General features: G+C 42.9%; 1 protein-coding gene across 3 annotated transcripts; it reads right to left on the bottom strand.

Annotated features, from left to right (window-relative positions):
* Window positions 1-3,393: 3,393 nt before the first annotated feature.
* On the bottom strand, window positions 3,394-16,539 carry LOC141238545 (uncharacterized). Of its 3 annotated transcripts, XR_012304015.1 has the most exons (5): window positions 16,430-16,539; window positions 16,249-16,346; window positions 9,740-9,830; window positions 5,232-8,040; window positions 3,394-4,053 (listed from the first exon to the last, which is right to left on the bottom strand). XR_012304015.1 is itself a non-coding variant. In XM_073668442.1 (4 exons), the coding sequence occupies exons 1-4, from the start codon at window positions 16,461-16,463 to the stop codon at window positions 7,016-7,018; spliced, it is 1,245 nt and encodes a 414-aa protein (XP_073524543.1). In that variant the 5' UTR covers window positions 16,464-16,539; the 3' UTR covers window positions 4,912-7,015. The 3 variants fall into 3 exon arrangements, 2 of the variants coding, with proteins under 2 accessions (XP_073524543.1, XP_073524541.1); XM_073668442.1 differs by lacking the exon at window positions 3,394-4,053 and having other exon boundaries at window positions 4,912-8,037; XM_073668440.1 differs by lacking the exon at window positions 3,394-4,053 and having other exon boundaries at window positions 4,912-8,040.
* Window positions 16,540-24,962: the final 8,423 nt, after the last annotated feature.

Below are 24,962 nucleotides of genomic sequence, written 5' to 3' on the forward strand. Positions count from 1 at the left end.
CTGGTTGCTAATAATAGGCGCTGTTTTTGTCATTTATTAGGGTAAACGCCTTTTAGTGCAACATGAAAGGCACTAAAGAGTGCAAGTTTATTATATGGGGCATGTGAAATTTATATATTTACAGGACATTTATCTATTCTATCTTATTACACCCTTGCACCTATAGAAGTGGACAGAGCGGGGTCACATATTACACCACTGCTCCCATAGAAGTGGACAGAGCGGGGTCATGTATTACACCACATGTGTATTTTTCTGTGTGTATGAGCGTGCATGTGTTTTTTCCTGTGTGTATGAGCATGCATGTGTATTTTTCTGTGTGTAAGCGTGCGTGTGCATTTTTCTGTGTGTGTGAGCGTGCGTGTGCATTTTTCTGTGTGTGAGAATTTTTCTATTTTCCTGTGTGTATGAGCGCATGTGTATTTGGCTATGTATAGTAGATGTTACACACACGCCCGGACTGACTGGCGTGAGTGTGGTTGGTAATGCCACTGGACCATGAATCGAGGAGTGCCTGGAGGGGCGTGACTAAGTATCAACTTGGTCCGACCAAGGTCGCACGGCGGCTCAGTCGACTCCGTGAACCAGGGAGGAACCGAGCAGAGGGACCAGGTGCTACTCCAGGTCAGACCCCGGTCACAGCTGTTTGCCCACACCGGGGAATGCAGGAACAGGCAGGCATGGCTGGTATGCAGACAGATGGGTACTGGCAGGCACGGCTGGTATGCAGACAGGTGGGTACTGGCAGGCACGGCTGATATGCAGACAGGTGGGTACTGGCAGGCACGGCTGCTATACAGACAGGTGGATACTGGCAGGCACGGCTGGTATGCAGACAGGTGGGTACTGGCAGGCACGGCTGGTATGCAGACAGGTGGGTACTGGCAGGTAGGAACACAGGCAGGATAGGGACCAGTACAGACTGGGATACAGGAACAGAGCCACAGATGCGGCAGACAAGCAGAGCAGAGCAAAACCCGCAGATGCGGTAAATGAGCAGAGCAGAGCAAAACCCACAGGTGCGGTAAACAAGCAGAGCAGAGCAAAACCCGCAGGTGCGGTAGACAAGCAAAGCAGAGCAAAACCCGCAGGTGCGGTAGACAAGGAGAGCAGAGCAAAACCCGCAAGTGCGGTAGACAAGCAGAGCAGAGCAAAACCCGCAGGTGCGGTAGACAAGCAGAGCAGAGCAAATCCCACAGGTGCGGTAGACAAGCAGAGCAGAGCAAAACCCGCAGGTGCGGTAGACAAGCAGAGCAGAGCAAATCCCACAGGTGCGGTAGACAAGCAGAGCAGAGCAAAACCCGCAGGTGCGGTAGACAAGCAGAGCAGAGCAAAACCCACAGGTGCGGTAGACAAGCAGAGCAGAGCAAATCCCACAGGTGCGGTAGACAAGCAGAGCAGAGCAAAACCCGCAGGTGCGGTAGACAAGCAGAGCAGAGCAAATCCCACAGGTGCGGTAGACAAGCAGAGCAGAGCAAAACCCGCAGGTGCGGTAGACAAGCAGAGCAGAGCAAAACCCACAGGTGCGGTAGACAAGCAGAGCAGAGCAAAACCCCCAGGTGCGGTAGACAAGCAGAGCAGAGCAAAACCCACAGGTGCGGTAGACAAGCAGAGCAGAGTAAAACCCGCAGGTGCGGTAGACAAGCAGAGCAGATACACACAAGGGACTTACAATGAAGTAGCGAGTGGACAAGTAGCGGAAACAGACAAGATACAGGACAGGACCTGGCAACTCAGTTGCACAGAACACAAAAGTGTTGCTCAAGCACCTCCTACTGGGTGGAGGGGGTTTAAGTATCCAGTGACTCACAACAATAGGCTGGGGACCCATTAGGAGTGCGCACACAGTAACTACAAGAATCAGGCAGTAACCGCGCCGCCTCCCTAAGCAATCAGACAAGAGACATGCACACAGCAGGCACTGGAGCAAAGTGTGCAGCCTGGACTGATAGGTAAGATGGCGGTATTGCATGGTGGGAGATGGTAAGCCATGCCAGCACGCCGCCAGGTATGTTACAGTAGAGATCAGATGATCAAAACTTCAAGTAAAAAATACAGTATAAAGTGAAAAGCTATCTAACCCCTGCATGTGTGATACTCCCCAGACCCGTGTATCTAATCACATCATCATGCACGATACTACACAGACCGGTGTATCTAATCCCATCATCATGTGCGATGTTCCCCAGACCGGTGTATCTCATCCCATCATGTGCGTTGTTCCCCAGACCGATGTATCCAATTCCATCATCATGCGTGATACTCCCTATCGGCCTCCACAGAGTAGAATGCACTCCCCATCGGCCTCCACAGAATAGAATGCACTCCCCATTGGCCTCCACAGAGTAGAATGCACTGCCCATTGGCCTCTATACACTATAATGAACTCATTGTTCTCCCGCTACTCCGGTCTCTGTAGCGAGGGGCCCGCACATCTCAGCACAGTGGACTCCATGTAGTGACGTCATCGCCCCCGCTGTCAGTGCCTGCATCAGTGACGTAAGACGCAGAGGGGGATCGATGGGAGCGTCACACTCCCTCACTCAACATTGCTTTCAACTGTATCGGCAACAAGTCAATACAGTTCAATTTGTGAGGATGGGCAGGGGAACTGGAGATGGGCCCCTCCCCCTCAACCGGCTCACAGGCCCCACATCAGCCACATATGATACACTACATTGAGACCTGTATCTATTCCCAGCGTGTTACTCTAAGCGTATCTAATCATACACGATACACTCCGCATATCTAATCCCAGCTTATGATACAGCTATCAGCACCATCTAACAGAATCGGTGCTGCCAGCTGTCCTTAGTGACACTATACTCGTCAATATAACTGGCAGTCACCAACAAAATGGCTCCACACTGTGATCCTAAACTTCATCCTCTCTTATCCTGTTACAAACACCCAGAAGGGGAGGAGAGGAGCGACATCACACACAGAAGAGCAGATCCAGCCCCAATTTACTGCAGTCCGTAATGTGAGCTAGTTGTACACTAGGTTTTCATGTCAAATATCAGCAGCTGCTCCCCTTAGTGTTTAAAAGTGGAAATACCAAACCTTTTAAAATTATTTTTCATATTTTATTTAGTTAAAAACAAATGATAATATTTTTGAAAAAAATTAAAACATTAATGCTTTACATTTTTTCAATTGTTGAAAAAAAATGTTTTGATGGCACCTTCCCTTTAAAGGATGAACTAATATAGTGTGTGGAGTGATAGTCGGCAGTAACCACTTCTTGTTTAGTAGATGAAGTTTCTCAGAGGTAAGATGTGTTTCTTGCAGACAAATCAAGGCAGGTTTTTCCATTTGAAGATACTGAAAGATCACCTGTTTTTTAACACTAGAAGAAAGACCCCTTACATTCCAGCTATGTGCACTGACCCCGCCATATTTAATGCAGTAGATATGTCGTTTCCAATATCCTATCAGCAGAGCATTTCCATTTTACATAGCTTGTAAAGCGCATATTACAAGATTGTCGACAATATAAAACATATCCAAAAAAATAAAAAAGACCTCCCCCTCTCTATAAAACCCCAACCATAATAGTCAGATATAAAACACCTTTCTCTGGGTGAGAGACTGGGCGAAGTATTTCCATAGCTGTCGCTTTTAAAGTAGAAAAAATGGCGGCTCAGTCACTGTTAAACATATGGGAGAATCCCACCTAGAACCTAAGCCCCCTTGGGGGATAATTCAACCCCAATTAGGCAAGAAAAATGTGATATAATCATAATAGAACCTGAAGAAAAAAACAACATTTGTAAAGAACTGTCCAACAAGCAAGGACACACTTCTTCCCATATACTTGCGAATCACTGTGTTTTTGAAGAATTAGGGTTTGTACCACAGGATCTTCAACTTTTAACATCTCAAATGTGATCCCGGCGTATTTGCCTCTCATTCATATTGAGCCAGTGAAGGGTTTATGAATCTTGAATAAAGTGCACAGTACCTCGGGCTACCACCCTTAACTTGGCAGGGTATATCATTGAATATCAGGATCTGGAGAAATTTATGGATGCTTCCCACGCTGCTGGTTCACTGAAAACATCAATTCAGAAAGGTTTATTAAATTGCTGTTTTTATTAAATGCGTTTAAAAGTGACAAGCACTTCTTCAGGAAACAACTACATACTGACAAAACTGTGCAAGACAGTGTAAAGGCTTGAGTTTTGAATTAAGGCTCCAAATCAACACATAACTGACTTGTGTCAAAGTTCACTGGATTGCGTGCATTTCAGTTATATAAAGAAATACCTCCAAAAAAATGTATAACAATTCATATACTACAAACCTATTCGACATGATTTAAAAATAATATATATATATATAAGTTCAAATGTTCGCTAAAATAAATGTATTTATTCACTTATTCTAATAGCAAGAGTTGGGCTAGAACCTATGTCTCTATAGGGAAAACCACTGTGTCCTGTGTTCTTTACTCATTAAGCAGCTATGTGTATTTAGGAATTAACAAAAGATTAAAAAGAAAAGCAAATCCAAGGGTAGGAGAAAAGTTTGTAAAAAACTTGTAGTTCATTGTATGTCAAAAAAAAATCTTGTTTTATTTATTTTATTTAATATGTCTTTTGATGAGCTAAAATGCTCTTATCCGAATTCCTCTAAATGTTATTTTAGTTTATTATATTTGTTACAGTCCATTTGTCGTGTTTCATATGTCAGAATATTATTTTGTGGCATTATACTGATATGTGTGTCTTTTATCAATTACTGTATAATTTTATTAGAAGGAAAATAAATATCATTATAAATTAATTCCACGCTTCCTTTAATTAATTTGTTAAATGAGCACATTATGAGCTCGTTCTACAGCTTATAGGAGGGTTAAGGTTTCAAGCCTGATTATTAATTTCAGCCAGTTTTCAAAGAATTCAGTAGGAAAGGAGCCTTCTATTTTTTTCAGGCACACCAATAAGTGGTATATCTTTGAGCCTTGACCTATTTTCAAGATCATCTGTTTCTGCCAGCAGTGCTGATATTTGCTGTTCTGCAAGCCTGTTCTCATTGCTTTTATCGGCTATCTGGTCCTCAATGGCAATGACTTAGCCTTCCACTGCCCCTGCTCTATTTTCTGCAGTTTGAGTCATATACCTGCTGTCTCATCTTTAAGACCACCAAAATGTACATTGAAAGCAGAGAGAGAATTTACAATTTACCACTGCAATGAAAACATCTTTTAAAGTAGGTTACTCAGGTACCTGTATGTCCCATTGGTGCAGGTTAGGCCGTGGAGCAGTGAGTATTGTGCCACATGCAATTTTGTGGTCTTTTCATCCCCTTCAAAGAGGCTGCCTCTCCCATCTCCTGCACACCCAACTCCTCCACTTGTAGCCCGTGCACAGGTGTGGGGTAGCTGTTATAAGGCCACTGTCACCTGCTGAGACCTGTGTTTCTGTGCAGGCAAATTGCTACAGCAAGGCCACCACTTCCCTCCTCCTCGTCTCCCCTGCTCAATCTGTCTCCAGCGTGACAACCGTGGTGTCATCTTAGAGCTGAGAACCTGCTTCTCCCGCAGTCTTTATGTGGCTTTTCCTGGTCATTTTTTTCCCCTGGAGCAAACTACTTCCACACTCAGACAATTAACTGGTAGATGTATGCCGATTTTCAAGATGGTCATCAGGTCCTATATTGGATAAATAGCTAGATGCTCGGACGGAGCTCCTACATCTGCTTGTTCACATATGTCGTCAGGGTTGTTGCACACAAGTACTGCTGCTTTCTGTGTGAGTGGGATAGTCGTGCAAAAGAATATGGCTACAAAAAAAGGGACTGGCCTCTCCAACATTCACTTGAGCAAGGGAGTAAACTGTCCTGCATCCAGAAGTCGAGGATCCACCTAGGCAATGGTGGTAACAAAATCTTATCAAGTTGGGCCTGATGAAGAACTTCGTAAAGGCTATGGATAAAAAGGTAAAAGCATTCATGAATCTGATTGATAACTTTCCAAGGATAAGTGAAGCAAATATAAAAGAAGGAGTCTTTATTGGACTTCAGATTCGTAAGCTTCTTCAAGATGAGCAGTTTCTTCATTTGTTCCAGGGCAAGGAAAAGTCTGTATGGTTTACATTTGCATTTGTGGTAACTAACTTTTTGGGAAACTCAAGAGCAGATACAGTAACTATGAAGAGTTGGTGTTATTTCTACTCAAAACATGTAAGGATCTTGGCTGTAACATGTCCTTAATGATTACAATATAAGAAATTAGACTTTTTTTCCACCAAACTGTGGAGTAGTGAGAGACGAGGATGGTGAGAAATGTAACGAAGATATTGCAACTATGGAGAAAAGATATCAAGGAAGATGAAATCCATCAATGCTTGCAGATTACTGTTGTATAATTTTAAGAGATGACCCGATACAGGAGTACAAGAAACAAGCAAAAAAACAGTTGTCACTGAATGAGGACTATTTTGTAGTGCAATTTCTGTAACTGTTTAAATTCGCAATAGGGTTTAGACAGGTTTTAGTTATTTGAATTGTTTCTAAGTTTTCTCTAAATATCAGAAAATTGGCATAACAAAATATTCTGCATCTGTATATTTATTGAAATAATAATGTTTCAAAGTACTGGAACTTTTATCATTAAATTATATGTAGCAGTAAAATGAAAAACTCATTGTCCAATTTGAATTCAGGAGGTCAAATTCATTAAGAAATGGCTAAGTTCATAACGGAACCTGACAACTTTTACAAATATGTAAAACAGTGTTACATGATCTGAAAGGTCCATGAGCTAGATTCTTCAGCTGCTCAGTCAAGACGCGCAGCCTCTGTACAGGTCCCAGTACCTTCCTCTCCTCTTCAGCACCAATCAGTTAGATAAGTGTGGGGCTTGAGGCGAGATCAATTCTCTCACTGATCAGGAAGGACACTCATTGTTCTCGGTCACAGGAAGCTACCTTCAGTCTATAGGACGCACTCACTTATTAGCATGATTTTTTCTTGCTAAAAGTGTGTCTTTTCAAGTAAAACATTTTCCACATTAAGGATATAAAAAAGGCTTCTCCCCTCTGTGACTTCTCTGATGTCTAACAAGAGCTGATTTCTGGTTAAAACATTTCCCACATTCTGAACAGGAAAAAGGCTTCTCTGCTGTGTGAGTTCTCTGGTGCTTAAGGAGATTTGATTTCACTGTAAAACATTTCCCACATTCTGAACATGAAAAAGGCTTATCCCCTGTGTGAGTTCTCTGATGTGTAACAAGATCTGATTTCTGGTTAAAACATTTCCCACATTCTGAACAGGAAAAAGGCTTCTCCCCTGTGTGAGTTCTCTGATGTGTAACAAGATCTGATTTCTGGTTAAAACATTTCCCACATTCTGAACAGGAAAAAGGCTTATCTCCTGTGTGAGTTCTCTGGTGCTTAACGAGATTTGATTTCTCTGTAAAATATTTCCCACATTCTGAACATGAAAAAGGCTTCTCTCCTGTGTGAGTTCTCTGGTGCTTAACAAGATTTGATTTCCCTGTAAAACATGTCCCACATTCTGAACATGAAAAAGGTTTTTCCCCTGTGTGAGTTCTTTGATGTGTAACAAGATCTAATTCCTGGTTAAAACATTTCCCACATTCTGAACATGAAAAAGGCTTCTCCCCTGTGTGAGTTCTTTGGTGACTAAGAAAACTTGATTTCTTGTTAAAACATTTCATACACTTGAAACATGAAAATCTATTCTTTGCTGTGTGAATTTTTTGATGTTTAAGAAAAAACTTTTTGAGGGGAAAACTATTTCCATATTCTGACCGTGCAAATGGCATCTTAGCTTTAGAAGCAGTTAGTTTTTTAATGCTTATTTTGTGACTTTGATTTTCCTTAGTAGTTGGTAATGAATCAGAAGATAGGACCTGTTTCAAAGGATCAAATGACACATCTTTGCTGTAAAGGGATGATGGTATATTTGGAGTAATAGCATTCCCTTCAATTGTATCCTGTGAGATCTCCAGCTCATCTGATTTGAAAATTGAAGATATCGGCTGTCCCTCTGATCTCCTAGTACAGTCATCTGCTAAGTAAAAAAATATATATTTGAATAAAATATTTTTGAAATTTATATTTTTGAACATTTCTACTTAAACTGTTAGTACAAATGGCAAGTTATGTAAAAATATTGATTTATTCACCAAGACAATGACAGTTCACAGTCTAATAGAAAACCTCATAGCATGAACCAGTAGAGTTTGGTGTTCAACTGTTTGTTCATTCTGCCTCCCAAATATGAAATATGCGAAAATTATACCAATAAAAATTTCTACTCATATCACAAAAAACAAGCCTCCACTCAGGTCCATAATCTGTCAACGGAAAAACAGAGGTTTCCACATCATTAGTGGCTCAAAAATGCTTGAAAAGCAACATGGCTTCCATAAACCAATCCAGCAAAATCAGCTCTTCCAAAGTCACATATGCTCCCCACTTAACTCAAATGGAAAGCACCACACCCTACTAAAGTTCACGCATAATGCCGGAAGCTGCCTGATACAGCCTTGTTCTCCGCTGGTTAAGTCTTCTGTGTTCAGCTTCCGTGTTGTGTATTTTCTTCTTAGTTTCTTCTTGTGATCCCAGCACGTTTACTGACTACTATTGTGTCTTCTGAATTTGTATTTTCTCTGCCCTTCTGGTTCTGATCCAGCAACCTGACTATTATTCTTGTCATGTCACACCACAGAACAGCAGGCAACACTAAGTCCAATCCTAAGGGTCTTTGTGTAAGTACAGATCCATGTAGAGGGGTTAAAGGGTGTAGGGCAAAACTTTGACTATAAACAATAACACATGTAATGAAAAGATCAAAAAAAAGAGAGAGAGAGAGTAACTAGTGGTGAAACCTCTCTGGGGTAATTAGAGTATGCTTCTTGGTAGCTCCTGGCAGAGTTGCACTTATTTATGGTAGACCATTGGAGCTACTTATGAGTCCTGACCAGAAGAGCAGAGAAAGTATTAGTGCTCCCCATTTAAGGATAAATTGTATCTAAATTCTTTAGGATTGATAATATTATTTATGTCGCGGAGTGAATACATGAAACCAGGGCTCGAGTCATGCCAACATATCTCCTGCAGGCATGAATACATTTTTTACAGCCATCAGCCACTCACAGCTTAGAGATATATCATGGCACAGGTGTAATGTTTTTTGTATACTTTATCTATTTGAAGTAATTTGGTTTAAAAAGAAATTGAAAAGTAACGGTAAAGGGAAACTCTGTTATCATACAGAAATTCATACTTGGCCCTCACTGAATGTTTAATATTGCCGATCATAAAAGCGAGGTTTGGCCAGAAAGACTGGACCTGGTATTGTAGGGACCATATGAGCACATTCAGCGCCACAGAAGGGAGAGAAGGTATATTCATCTAATAAGATATCAGGGTTCTAGGAAGCCAATAGCATCATTACCCTCCACTTTCTCTTACATAATATTTTTCTTCAAGTGATTTTCTAACTTGTCAGCACTTTCTACATATGCTGTCATTTGGCTTGGTAGTTTACAGACCTGGGCAGGTGAGAGTTTGTAAGTTCTATAGAAAAGGAGTTTCAATGTCCAAAGTTATTTGAACAGTTTTTGGTGGAGGAGAATGTTTTGGTATAGGTGCAAAATGGTGATCACATGATTGTGATACAGCTAGACTACATGACCGGTAAACCAGCCACAGCCTGTGACTGAGAAGAATCTGTGACTTCTCTGTATTTAGTGGTTATTACTCACCTGGGTAGTCATATGTAGGAATCTCCTCTTTACACCGCTCATCACCCCTCACATATGTCTCTGTAGTATTAATATGGGTCAGATCTTCACCCTGAAAGAAATATTGTACAAGTCACAGACAGATGGAGAAGTCACATCTATGATCAGTAGTGATGAGCGAGTACTGTAATATTCGTAAATCGCTATACTCGTAACGAGTACTTTGTAAAAATTGCGTATTCGTTCCGAATAGCGAGTACAATGTAAGTCAATGGGAAATGCGAGTAATTTTCTGCTAGACCCTATACAAAGGGGCCTGGGGGCCTGAGGAAAAGGCTGAAATGGATGGGAAAGTGATGAAACAGAATGAGAAGAGCCTGGAGAATGAGCCTGCATGCATTTCTGACTCACATATGGTTTCTGGGAATAAGTTTGTCGCAGTATTACGCCACTTTTACAGACACACAAGAACAACTACCAAACCTAACCTAAATTGCATTTAACAGGTCAAAAAGGTTAAGAAACAGTTTTTCCTGCACAATCACTTGTATATAAGGCTAAATAAACCAGAGAAGCCAAAAAAATATCCCTTTTAGCCTTTGTTCACACATACTGCTGTGGCTTTTTTTTTCTTTTTACAATTGGGAGGGCACTGACTTATACATTTTGTAGGTCCCTCTGTCATGAATCATTTTTCAGTTTGCTATTCCCCAGCACTTTACAAGCACAGGTAGAAAGCATCAGTAGGTATGTAGATCTTTGACCTGAGAGGCCTCAGGTGGCTCTGTAACATGCGATTTGGAGGGACAGCTGTTACTTAAGACATTTGGACGGTCCCTCCATCATTGACACTCAGATAGTGGAATACACATTCAATAGCAGTTTACAATGTGCCCATTGTAGCGTTGGGCTTGACCCTCCTCCTCCACCTCCACCACCATGTGATACTGCGGCCCTAAATTCAAATGTTCAGAGGCCCTGCAGTAGGCAGGAAAGCTGAGTTTTGTAAGAGCCCTCATGTGGCCCTGTAACATACATTTTGAAGTGCCCTACTCTAGAGATTTTGGAGGTTGCTCGTGTACATCTGAGAGTGCCCTCACTTGCTCATATTGTAGGGCCCTCACTGTATTATTTAACTCATTTAGGGGCAGGGACTACAGAGAAAAAAAGCCAAGAGACGTGGAGTACTAGAAGGTAGCAGTGAGTACAGCCTGCGATCTTCAGGTATGGCTGAACTTAGTGAACCGGAAAAATAAAGCTGCACTAGTTAACTGGATGACGAGCTCAAATATATCACTTGTGCAAGTCAATGGACAAAGGATATATGGTGCTCCTCTCCAGGATGGGTTGGTGAAGCTTCTCCAAATGGCTCAGAAATTTTGATTGTCAATATTCCCCAGATTATATAGGAAGAGAAGACTTCTTGATATTGTACTACTTGGTCCAGTGCAGAATGTGCATCGTACTTCCAAAAATTACTCCTGGGGGCTGTGTCATAACTGCAGGGAGATTCCTTGACAAGGGCCTCCCTTGTCAAACATTATCTACGATGGAGTACTGTAGTAGTTGTGGCCCTCAATTCAAATTTTCAGAGGGCCATCAGTCGGTCATCAACAGTCAGTGTAAATTTCTATTGAATATGTATCCCCTATCTCAATCACAATGTGAGAAGGGCCTCCAACCTCCAATGACAAATATTAGTTTGGTAGGACCAATATACATTCCAGATTTGCCCACTGCACAATGTGCATAGGGTTTGTAAAAATTAGCCCTATGGGCTGAGTCATGGTTGATGCAGGAAGCCACCATTCCAAGGGTCTCCAATCACAAATCGTAGTTAGGCTGGAGAAGGAATACTGTCCTGGTTTGTCCACTGCACGATGTGCAAAGTTTGTAAAAATTAGCCCTATGGGCTGAGTCATGGTTGACGAAGCAAGGAATCTGTTTATGAGAAGGGGGTGACGTTAACAGCAGTAGCATGAATCTGCATTTTTGGGGAATTTAGGTTGGCTTGCTGTCATCTGGAGGGAATACAAATTGTGGAGATATCCAGTCCTTGTTGAATTTAATCAAAGTAAGTCTGTCTGCATTTTCCGTGGAGAGGCGTCTGAGCCTATCAGTGATGATTTCCCCAGCGGAACTGAAAACATGCTCAGACACCACACTAGCAGCAGGGCAGGCCAGCACCTCCAAGGCATATAAAGAGAGGTTGGGCCAAGTGTTCAGCTTAGACACTCAATAATTAAAGGGAACAGAAGCGTCAGAAAGGACACACGTATGGTCACTTAAAGTAACCCTTGACCATGTTCTGCAACTTATCCCTCCTTAGCATTTTTATAGGCACAGATAGCCCTTGCTGTTTTGTTGAAAATTTACCAATTTGGGCACATTTTCCCTCCACCTTCGTTGGAGCTGGTGTTCATGTCTCTCCCCATTATCCCTTGGTGTTGAAAAGAGCTGGTACCTCTGCCACCAGCATTATCTGAGGGTGATGTTTTCAGCAACTGATCTACAACGGCCCTCTTAAACGATTCCATTGTACAACCCCTGGCAAAAATTATGGAATCACCGGGCTTGGAGGATGTTCATTCAGTTGTTTAATGTTGTTGAAAAAAAGAAGATCACAGACATGGCACAAAACTAAAGTCATTTCAAATGGCAACTTTAGGGCTTTAAGAAACACTAAAAGAAATCAAGATTAAAAATGTGGTACTCAGTAAGGGTAATTTTTTTCAGACCAAGCAGAGGGAAAAAATGATGGAATCACCCTGTAAATTTTCATTTCCAAAACTAACACCTGCGTCAAATTAGATATGCTCGGGTGTCTGCATCTAAAAAGGAGTGATCACACCCTGGAGAGCTGTTGCACCAAGTGGACTGACATGAATCATGGCTCCAACACAAGAGATGTCAATTGAAACAAATGGGTGGATTGGACAACCTTTCAGGGTAGGATCTGATGTCCGTCAGGGCTGTCCTCTTAGCCCTTTGCTTTACGCCTTTGCAATTGAACCCTTCCTTAGAAGGATCGATTGTGGATCGTTGGAAGGGGTTCGGATGGGCAAGGCGGTGCCGGAGGCTATCTTGAGGGTAGTGGCCTACGTGGACGATGTCACCGTATTTGTTTCGTCGCAAGAGGAGGCAATGGTGGTGATGTCAGAAGTGGAGCGCTAATCGGAGGCATCCGGGTCCAAGGTCAACCAGGATAAGTGTGAAAATCTCTGGCTGGGAAGCGGAGATCCCGGGTTTGATCTTCTGGACACCCTCCCCGAACCCAAAGAACACGCCAAAGTCCTGTGCACTGAATTCGTCCAGGGTGATTACCCCATGAAAAACTGGGAAGGCAGAATCAAAGGTGTCGCCCAAAGAGTGGACCAATGGAAGGGTTGGTCTTTGAGCCTGGGGGAAAGGGTTGGCTTGTGCAAAGCTTTCCTGCTCCCCTTGCTAATCTACCTGGGCAGAATCTGTGTCTTGCCAAAGCCTCTCTGGACACGGGTCTACAGTCTGTTCTTCCAGATGCTATGGGGGAATAGACTGAACCTAGTCCAGCGGGAGGTCACTTACCGCACGAGGAGACTAGGGTGATTGGATATGGTGAACCCGGTTGTGTTCCTAGTGAACACCTTCTTGAAAGTTAACGTGGCAAACCTCTGGAAGGAGAGGGCTCCTCCATGGGTATTATCCTGCAAGGGATGGTTTCAGCCATCAATCTTCAGGGGGAAGATTGAAAGATCCTCGCACAGTGCATGGGCATCTCCCGGCTTATGTTACCCCGGTTCTAAAAATGATCCATCGGTGGGGTCTGGGAATATGGGAGGTGAGGTCCCTCCCGAGGAAACTCCTCTATAGGAAGGTCTTGCTTTCTCATTTTCAGAGTCCATTGGTCCTCAAGAACTGCCCAAGTCGGGATCTGGAGTTTGGGTTCAGTTTGTTAAATTCTAGCAGGATCCCCAAGAAGTACTGTGACTTGACTTGGCGCTGCTTCCAAGGTAAGCTGTGTGTAAGGGGCAATTTGAAGTACAGGAGCTCCGAGGACAGGAATTGCTCCCCCGTGAGGCTTGTGCTAACATGCTGGAAAGCATGGAGCACTTCCTGCTTCATTGTCCCTTTAATACAGAGGTGTACAACAGGGTGGGAGCTTCCATTGGTTGGCCACGGCAGGCTACTCTGTCCTATGCCGGGTGGGCCTATGGAGCGTTCGGAGACCTTGGGAGAAGGGACCGAACCACTTTATTCATACTAAGTGTGGTCAGGTATTTCATGTGGAACGCACATGTTTTAGTTTCGACGCAGAGTAAAATCCTAAGTGCAGATGAAGTTTGTAGGAACATCCTAGGTGACCTGGTGAAGGTACGTTCTCTGGAGTATGAAAGACTGGCTGCCCGGAGGGCGGCCCCTCTCTGGAGGGGCTTTTCCTTCAGGGTGCCTTAGTCCGGTAGTACTCCTATATCCAGGTGGTGGGCTGATGTCTTTTGTTTTGTATTTAAGTCTCCTGAATAGGTTTCCAAGCATCGAACATGAGCCTTGGAAAGTGAGCATGTAGATTGCCTTTGCCCTGGCCTCTGCTCAACTTGGTATGGCAGATGCTACAGCCTATAATGTTTTTCTCTGAAGGACTTTCAGAAAAAAAAATTCCACACAGCAGCTGAACGCCCCTTTGCCCTGACTTGGCGCACAGAGGGGGTGCTCTTGGGAACAGATGACCCAGTTCTCACTCTGGGCAAACCACGACCCGTTGGTGCCTATGTTGGTGCTACATATCCATCTTCCTCTGTGTTTCTGCCATGGCTATGCATGCCAACGGTCCAGCTCGAATCAGTGGACTCATCATCGACTACCTCGTCTTCCATCTTATCCTCCTTCCCAGTTGACATTGTAGGCTGACCTGAAAGCAACTGTGTCTCATCGTCAGCCTCCACCTCTGGAGACAAAAAATGATGTTCCGCCAAGTGTCTTTCTTCTGGCCATAGGTCCTCAAATACATAAGCATCAAGGCACGCCACCTCCTCTTGTCCCTCTTCAATGCTGCACAGAGCCAACCAAAGGATACGTACCAAACAGATCCTCGGAGTGGCCAAGCTTGGGGTCATATGTCTCATGTTGACTGATAATGGTTGGAGGAAGGAGAACCAGCTTCAGGATTGGATGGGCCAGCCTTCTGTATCCACAGTAGACTGTGTGGTCGTGGAAGATTTGTTGCTGCTTGACAAATGCGTAGAGACCTTGTCTGCTATCCAAGACAGAATCTGCTCCCACTCTTGTGGCTTCCACACACGTTTACGTTCCAGACCGGAAAATTTTTCCAGGAACATAGTGGATGAATCAAGCTTCTTCTGACCTGACACAGACTGAGTGCCTTCTCACGCACAACTGACACGTACCTTAACAAGTCTTTTTGGCATTTTGGGTTTTGTTGACAGAATTTCAGATGTTGATGGCACAAGCCAAGCTAGCTGTCACAGCCAAAATAGTGGTTAAAATGGCCTGGTGCGTGCTTTGTAGCAAGCAGTAGGAAATGTTTGGACTACTGCTTTGTGTATGGCACTCAATGATTGTTTAAGTGGACTAATATGGACAGAAGGCAGGCTGACACCCCAAAAATAGTGGTTAAAATGGCCTGGTGCGTGCTTTGTAGCAGGCAGTAACAAATATTTGGACTACTGCTTTGTGTAGGGCACAAAACACTATTTTTAAGTGGACTAATATGGACAGAAGGTAGGCTCTGACCCCTAAAACAGAAGGGAAAATAGACCGATGCTAAAAAAAAAGGCAGCACAAAATGCTACTTCTGTGTGTGATGGCAAAATATTGCTTTGCCTCTGACAAGAGCTGTTTTAATATGGACACTGGAAGAACACTACCTAATACACTTCCTACCTAATACACAATCTCTCCCTCCTTGTACTCTGACTTTGTTGTGTCTTCAGCTCTGAAAAGAGCTATTTTTTGATGGTATTATGGAGCTAGTGAGCGGCTCCTTTAAACACAGAACTAGTATACACTGCAGGTAGTCCTTAAAAGGGCTTTTGTTTTATCAAGAGGCCTAAACACTCTCCCTAGCAGCTCAGCGATCTCTCCCTATGCTTATAGAATGCAGGCTCCAGACGCAATGTGCACAAAATGGCGACGACAGGGCTTAAATAGACCCTATGAGGCTGGGTGGCCAGCCAATCACAGTAATGCCACAACCAAGATGTCTGAAAAATTACTGTGATTGGTTTTAAAGCCCAGCATGTTTAGTGGCTGCAAAGGAGGCGCCAAAACTGCAGGGCGGGACATTCGAATATAGCAAGGCGAGTACACAAATACTCGCAATATAACAAGTACCTGAATACCGTACTATCCGTGCGAATATTAATGAATACACTCACTCATCACTAATGATCAGCTCTAATCCAGCCATCTCCCCCATTCTCATTATACAAGTATAAACCATATAATTCTGGTGGATAAAACAAGACCGAACACAAGCCCTTCACAGCCATATACACATCACAGGAGAGATCTCATGACACCTTATCTCCATGTACCTGATGATCCTGAGGAATATTGTGATCTTCTTGTTTACAGTCCTGAGGAAGAAGAGGACGTGGACATCTCTCTGGTGTTGTCCTCTTACTGGATAGATCTAGAGGAAGCACATACAGGGACTGAATTCATTCTTTACATATAGACAATTATAGGCCATGTGTATTCAGTCCTGTCTATTACCTGGTGATGTGAGGGGCTGGGGAACCTCCATCATGACATCCTTTTACAGATCTTTGTGTTCTTCTAAATACTTCCACTCCTCCATGGAGAAATAGACAGCGACATCCTGACACCTTATAGGAACCTGACACACACAATGATAGAGTTATACCCCCAATCCCTTCATAGCTTTACTATAAAATGTTCCAGCATTCTCATTCCTAGCAGTGTCACCTCTCCAGTCAGCAGCTCAATCATCTTGTAGGTGAGATCTAGGATCTTCTGGTCATTGATGTCCTCATCTATCAGGTGGTGAGGTGGAAGCTCCGTGATTGGGCTCAGGGTTCTTCCCCACCATCCCTCAGACAAAGGGTCCTGACAGCGCTCACTAGAGGTCTTCTTCACTACTGTGTAATCCTGATTACGGAGAGACACATTCATAAATCTCACTACAGATATTTCCAGAGTCCTCACCTCTCCAGTTCTGTCCATCTGTTATTTCCATAGATAAGAGTGATGTAATGTGACGTCATCAGAATCTCTCACCTCTCCAGTAAGCCGGAAGAGGATCTCTAGGGTGAGGAGTAATATTTTCTCAGCCATCTTGTCTGTGTCCATATTCATCTTTAATGCGTAATTCAGGAAAATTCTCCTCTATAGAAGATCTTCACTGAGAGGATTCGATATTGTAGAGACCTGAATGAGAAGTTGAGCAGATGTAACATCATAAAAACCCTGTGTAATAATACAATTACTGGACATATTAAGGGAAACATTTGAGGAGATTTATGTTTTACAGTATCTAGTTTTTTTCTTTACATCTACTAATAAAGCCTATATATTTTAGGCCACAGACAACAAGCAGTTTCTTTCTCATAGACTCATCTTCCTTATTGCTAATTCTCATCTCATTTACCAACACTGGAATCGGCATTAGCAATACTGCAGGAGATATTCATTACACGTGACATGAGAAATAACTACTTTATGATGAAGACGAAATCTTCATCTTCCACTACGGCTCTATAAACGTATTTGGCCAGAGTCAGTCACTGACTACATCACCACCGGCCGCCTATATGTTTCCCGTCTTCACCGGATTGTCATCTTCTATCAAGTTAGATCTCAGGTCTGATTCACACTTAGAAGTTTGAGGCATTTATAAAAGCTTGTTTGTAAGACCACAAAGACAGGAGTTATTTGATACCAACATTTCCATGTACAGTGTTTTATGGGGTTTCAAAACAAAGTGTGAATCTCAAATTGAAATCATTGTTGTTGAGATTTTGTGTAAATTTCATAGCCTCCTCCTGTGTGCCTCCCCACATCAGGAGGAGGTTGTCGATAAATCGACCGTACCATACGGTTTTTTTGGGCTATAAATTTTGCTCTCATGGTAAATGTGTTGCTCCTCCCTTTTGGACATTAATCCAATGACGGTGAAAATTTGCTGCCCATACTTACTTCCCTCTTTTGTAAAAAATAAGTTAGTAACATAGTTTTTAAGGTTGAAGGAAGACTAAGTCCATCTTGTTCAACCCATAGCCTAACATGTTGATCCAGAGGAAGGCAAAAAAAAACCATGTGGCAAACACTAAGCTCCACATTGGGGAAAAAAATTCCTTCCCGACTCCATACGACAATCAGACTAGTTCCCTGGATCAACGCCCTATCAAGGAATCTAGTATATATAACCTGTAATATTATACTTTTCAAGAAAGGCATCCATGCCCTTCTTAAATTTTAATAGTGAATCACTCATTACATCACTGCTCTTACAGTAAAGAATCCCCGTCTGTGATTATGATTAAACCTTCTTTTCTCCAGACGTAGAAGATGCCCCCTTGTCCCCGTCTCTGGCCTCAGAGTAAAAAGATCAGTAGAAAGGTCTTTGTACTGTCCCTTCATATACTTGTACATAGTAATAAGATCACCCCTAAGCCTTCTTTTTTCCACACTAAATAACCCCAAGTGTAATAACCTGTCTTGGTATTGCAGTCCTCTAATAACCTTGGTCGCTCTTCTCTGCTCCCGCTCTAGTTCAGCTATGTCTTTCTTATACACCGGAGACCAAAACTGTACACAGTATTCTAAGTGTGGTCGCACTAATGACTTGTATAGAGGTAAAATTATGTTCTCCTCATGAGTATCTATGCCTCTTTTAATGCATCCCATTATTTTATTTGCCTTTGCAGCAGCTGCCTGACACTGGCCACTAAACGTAAGCTTGTCGTCCACCAATACACCCAGGTCTTTTTCAGCTACAGTTTTGCCCAGTGTGTTACAATTAAGCATATAATTATACATTTTATTTCCACTGCCCAAGTGCATTACCTTACATTTATCCCCATTAAAGCTCATTTGCCATTTATCAGCCCAAGCTTCTAGTTTACATAGATCCTCCTGTAATATAAAATTGTCCTCCTCTGTATTGATTACCCTGCAGAGTTTAGTGTCATCTTCAAATATTGAAATATTACTCTGTATGCCCCCTACAAGGTCGTTAATAAATATGTTAAAAAGAAGGGGGCCCAATACTGACCCCTGTGGTACCCCACTGTTAACTGAGACCCAGTCTGAGTGTTTTCCATTAATAACCACCCTTTGTTTCCTATCACTGAGCCAATTCTTAACCCACATACATATATTTTCCCCTATCCCCATTGTTCTCATTTTATGTATCAACCTTTTGTGTGGAACCGTATCAAAAGCTTTTAAAAAGTCCATATACACAACATCCACTGCATTTAATTGGTTCAGTCCAGAACTTGCCTCCTCATAAAAACTGATCAGATTAGTTTGACAGGAACGGTCCCTCATAAACCCATGTTGATATTGGGTCATGAGGTTATTCTTCTTCAGATACTCTAGTATAGCATCTCTTAGGAAACCCTCCAGGATTTTACCCACAGTAGAGGTTAAGCTTACTGGCCTATAATTTCCAAGTTCAGTTTTTGTCCCCTTTTTGAATATTGGCACCACATTTGCTATACGACAGTCCGGTGGTACAAACCCTGTTATTATGGAATCTTTAAAGATTAAAAATAATGGTCTATCTATGACGTTACTTAATTCCTGCAGTACTCGCGGGTGTATCCCATCCGGGCCCAGGGATTTGTCAACTTTACTGATTTTTAGACGCCGCCGTACTTTCTGATGGGTTAAGCAAGTGACATTTAATGGAGAATTTTTGTTATCACTAATCATGTTTTCTGTCATGCGATTTTCTTGTGTAAATACGGTTGAAAAAAAATCATTTAGCATATTGGCTTTTTCCTCATCCTCATCCACCATTTCACCCAGACTATTTTTTAAGGGGGCCAACACTATCATTTTTTACTATTTATGTAATTAAAGAATATTTTGGGGTTATTTTTACTTTCTCTGGCAATGATTCTCTCTGCCTCAATCTTTGCTGCCTTGATTTGCTTTTTTACATAATTTATTTAATTTTCTATATTTATTTAATGCCTCATCACTACCTACTTGCTTTAGTTCCCTAAATGCTTTATTTTTGTCACTTATTGCGCCCCTTACAGCTCTATTTAGCCATAGTGGTTTCCTCCTATTTCTAGCATGTTTATTCCCAAAGGGTATATAGTGTGCACAGGTCCTATTCAGGATGTTAATAAATGTCTCCCATTTGCTTTGTGTAGTTTTATGTTTCAGGATATCGTCCCAGTTTATTGCACTAAGATCATCTCTCAACCGTTGGAAATTGGCCTTCCTGAAGTTTAGTGTCCTTGAAACCTCTCTACTACACATCTTATTAAAGGTTACATGAAAATGTATTATTTTGTGATCACTATTACCCAAGTGACCCCCAACTCGTATATTTGATATGCGGTCTGGCCTGTTGGTTAATATTAGGTCTAGCAGTGCCCCCCTTCTTGTTGGGTCCTGAACCAGTTGTGAAAGGTAATGGTCTCTCATAGTTGTCAAAAACCTATTACCTTTGCTTGAACTACATGTTTCTATCCCCCAATGTATTTCAGGATAATTGAAGTCTCCCATAATAATGACTTCTCCTTGAGTCGCTGCTTCATCTATTTGCTTTACGAGGATATTCTCCGCTACTTCCATTCTTTTTGGAGACTTATAACAAACCCCTATCAGTAATTTATTATTTTTTCCCCCTCCCCTTATCTTCACCCACAGGGACTCTACATTTTCATTAGATTCACCTGTATCCTCCCGCAAGACGGATTTTAAGGATGATTTTACATATAAACACCCCCCCCCCCATCGCTTGTTTGTACGGTCATTTCTGAACAGACTATAGCCCTGTAAATTAACTGCCCAGTCATGGCTCTCGTCCACGTCTTAGATATCCCTACCATGTCATAATTATTTTCCAACAAAATTAATTCTAATTCCTCCATTTTGTTGATGAGGCTTCTGGCATTAGTGTACATTCATTTTATGTATCTCTCTGTACCTCTATTCCTTCTTACTTTATTGACTGTTCTAACCCCACCCCCAATTTCTTTATTTGTGCCCAGGTCACTATCTTACCCACCTATAAAATGAATACCCCCCCCAATCCCTAGTTTAAACACTCCTCCAACCTTCTAGCCATTTTCTCCCCCAGCACAGCTGCACCCTCCCCACTGAGGTGCAGCCGGTCCCTAGCGAAGAGTCTGTAGCCAACTGTGAAGTCGGCCAAGTTCTCCAGGAACCCAAATCCCTCCTTCCTACACCAGTTCTTGAGCCACTTATTTATCTCCCTAATCTCCCGTTGCCTCTCTGGCGTGGCACGTGGTACCGGTAGTATTTCAGAGAATACCACCTTGGAGGTCCTTCCTTTCAGCTTGCAGCCTAATTCCCTGAAATCATCTTTAAGGACCTTCCACCTACCTTTAACTTTGTCATTTGTGCCAATGTGCACCATGACTGCTGGGTCCTCACCAGCCCCTCCCAGTAATCTGTCAACCCGATCAGCGATGTGCCGGACTCGAGCGCCAGGTAGGCTACACACTGTTCGACGATCCCTGTCTTTGTGACAGATTGCCCTGTCTGTTCCCCTAATAATTGAGTCCCCCACTACCAGCACCTGCATGGCCTGCCCTGCTCTCCCATTTTCCTCTTTACTGGAGCTGACACTCCTCCGGCTTTCAGGGGACATGCCTTGCTGCAGCAGTGCTACCCCTGGACCGTCACTCCCCTCATCTGCCAACTTTGCAAACTTATTGGGGTGTGCCAGATCAGGACTAGCCTCCCTGGCACTCTTCCCTCTACCCCCACTTCTGTCACCCAACTAACAGCCTCACTGTCCTGCAGCTCCCGACTACCACCCTACCCCACATCTACCCCAGTGAGCTGCTGCTCAGTGAGCAGCAGACTCCTTTCCATATTGACAAATTGATTGTCAAAGCAGAAATAATTATGATTTAGAAGAAATGTAACTGACATGATAATGAAATCTTTTATTTCTACTGTATACGTGCTATAGGTATCCAAGTGATAGCTCAGGCTAGTTAATGCTACACTGTGTGGTATGGATGAGTATAGAGAAACACACGTGGTCAAAATTGTTAGTACTCCTCGTTTAACCCCGTACTGGCCAGGGGCATATTAGTACGCCCCAGGCCATCACCCCCGGTTCATCACGGGCTCCGGCACTGAGCCCGCACCGAACCGAGCACATTTCAGCTGATTCTTACAGCTGACATGTGCCCGCAACAGCCTCGGGTGGAATCTCGATCCACCCGCGGCTGTTAACCAGTTAAATGCTGCTGTCAATCTCTGACAGTTGCATTTAACAGGGCCGCACCAGAAGTGTGTCACTTACCCCGCCCATTGGTGACCCCGTCATGTGATCGCAGGTCACTGATGGGTGGGCATGGCAACCCGGGGTCTGCAGCAGACCCCAGTGGTTGTCATGAAAAGATGGCTATGAGCGCCACCTAGTGGTCGGCGCTAATAGCACAGGAGCATTTCGGCTACATAGAGGTGATCTGCTCATCGCCTCTATGTAGCAGAGGCAATCAGACAGTTGCTGCTTCTAGTCTCCTATGGAGACTATAGAAGCAAGCAAAAAGTGTAGAAAAATGTTTTTAAAAATATTAAAAAATGTAAAAAATATAAAAAGTTCCAACAATCTTGAAGGAGTTCCCAGAGATGCTTAGCACTTGTTGGCCCTTTTGCCTTAACTCTGCGGTCCAGCTCACCCCAAACCATCTCGATTGGGTTCAGGTCTGGTGACTGTGGAGGCCAGGTCATCTGGCGTAGCTCCCCATCACTCTCCTTGGTCAAATAGCCCTTACACAGCTTGGAAGTGTGTTTGGGGTCATTGTCCTATTGAAAAATAAATGATGGTCCAACTAAACGCAAACTGGATGGAATAGCATGCCGCTGCAAGATGCTGTGGTAGCCATGCTGGTTCAGTATGCCTTCAATTTTGAATAAATCCCCAACAGTGTCACCAGCAAAGCACCCCCACGCCATCACACCTCCTCCTCCATGCTTCACGGTGGGAACCAGGCATGTAGAGTCCATCCGTTCACCTTTTCTGCGTCGCACAAAGACACCGTGGTTGGAACCAAAGATCTCAAATTTGGACTCATCAGACCAAAGCACAGATTTCCACTGGTCTAATGTCCATTCCTTGTGTTCATTAGCCCAAACAAGTCTTTTCTGCTTGTTGTCTGTCCTTAGCAGTGGTTTCCTAGCAGCTATTTTACCATGAAGGCCTGCTGAACAAAGTCTCCTCTTAATAGTTGTTCTAGAGATTTTGTCTGCTGCTAGAACTCTGTGTGGCATTGACCTGGTCTCTAATCTGAGCTGCTGTTAACCTGCGATTTCTGAGGCTGGTGACTCGGATAAACTTATCCTCAGAAGCAGAGGTGACTCTTGGTTTTCCTTTCCTGGGGCGGTCCTCATGTGAGCCAGTTTCTTTGTAGGGCTTGATGGTTTTTGCAACTGTACTTGGGGACACATTCAAAGTTTGCCCAATTTTTCGGACTAACTGACCTTCATTTCTTAAAGTAATGATGGCCACTCATTTTTCTTTACTTAGAATTTGTATTATGGCAAGAAAAAAGCAGCTAACAGTCTATTCAGTAGGACTATCAGCTGTGTATTCACCAGACTTCTGCACAACACAACTGATGGTCCCAACCCCATTTATAAGGCAAGAAATCCCACTTATTAAACCTGACAGGGCACACCTGTGAAGTGAAAACCATTTCCGGTGATTACCTCTTGAAGCTCATCAAGAGAATGCCAAGAATGTGCAAAGCAGTCATCAAAGCAAAAGGTGGCTACTTTGAAGAACCTAGAATATAAGACATATTTTCAGTTGTTTCACACTTTTTTGTTAAGTATATAATTCCACATGTGTTAATTCATAGTTTTGATGCCTTCAGTGTGTACTCATGAAAATACAGAAAAATCTTTAAATGAGGTGTGTCTAAACTTTTGGTCTGTACTATATTATATATATATATATATATATATATATATATATATATATATATATATATATATATATATATATATATATATATATATATACACACACATATATACACACTTTTGTACTTGGCAGGTCCACATCAGATGTTAAGGAGATGAATGAGAGAGACTAAAGTCCAAAACTAAACTTTTCAATACTTTATGAATGCTTCTTCAGCATTATGCAGAGTCAGGAACTTTCCGGTTACATGTAAAAGTATATAACTTTTGTTACAAGCCACAACAGTCCAGTAAACTATTATGGGAAGGCCCATCATCACCTGTGGGGATCATACGGGTTGAGATGTGTCGCTACGGCCCCTCAGAGCTACTCTCAGCTCCCAGTTGATTTGTGAGGACCTCGCTGGCTGAGGTGCATAGGTACAACTCCTCACTAGTACTGTCAAAGTCTATTTGATGAGGGCCACATACTCCTTCTATGGCACTGCATCTTCAGTTCTCCAGAGGTGTTTGGCGACACTTTGGCTTCCTCACTAGTATATACAATTTTTGCTTAAGATAAGGAATCCTTCTTTAACTTAATCTCCTTTAATTAGGCCTACTGTCTACTCAGGGCAAAGTTCTGTACTATCTAAGTAGACCTCCTGGCCTGAGCTTAGGACCTTGACCTGCTCTTGGTCTCCGCTATGCTCCCTGCCTGGAATCCAGATTCCCACTGCCATTATATATTTGCTTTCTTTTAGAACACACTATTTGATGTCTCCCTCCTGGCACACAACACCCTGCAACCAGATGGACTGAAGGTCTGTATTTCTCACGTACTTATCCCTATCTTACTCATCACCAGGAAATTGTTCTCCTGTGTACCCATCTAGCTCAGAATGAGGGCTCTCAGACAGTATGATTTCCTGCACAATTTCTGATATTAAAACACACACTACAAATCCAACCCAGTTCCTGAGGTGTGCTGCTCCGGTCTGTCCATTGTGAGTACTGAGTCTCCATACTGCAGGTGTGATGTAGTGAAGCCATTGTGCCTGCAGTGTATGGAGTCTTAGACTCACAGGCGAAGGATGAATGGTGGATCAGTGAACTTTCGACTCCCTGATTCACTATTTATCCAATGGTATCACTATCA

This window comes from Phyllobates terribilis, unplaced genomic scaffold (genome assembly GCF_046119375.1).
Source record: "Phyllobates terribilis strain yellow unplaced genomic scaffold, ASM4611937v1 Scaffold_754__1_contigs__length_715743, whole genome shotgun sequence".
NCBI classification, from domain to species: domain Eukaryota; kingdom Metazoa; phylum Chordata; class Amphibia; order Anura; family Dendrobatidae; genus Phyllobates; species Phyllobates terribilis.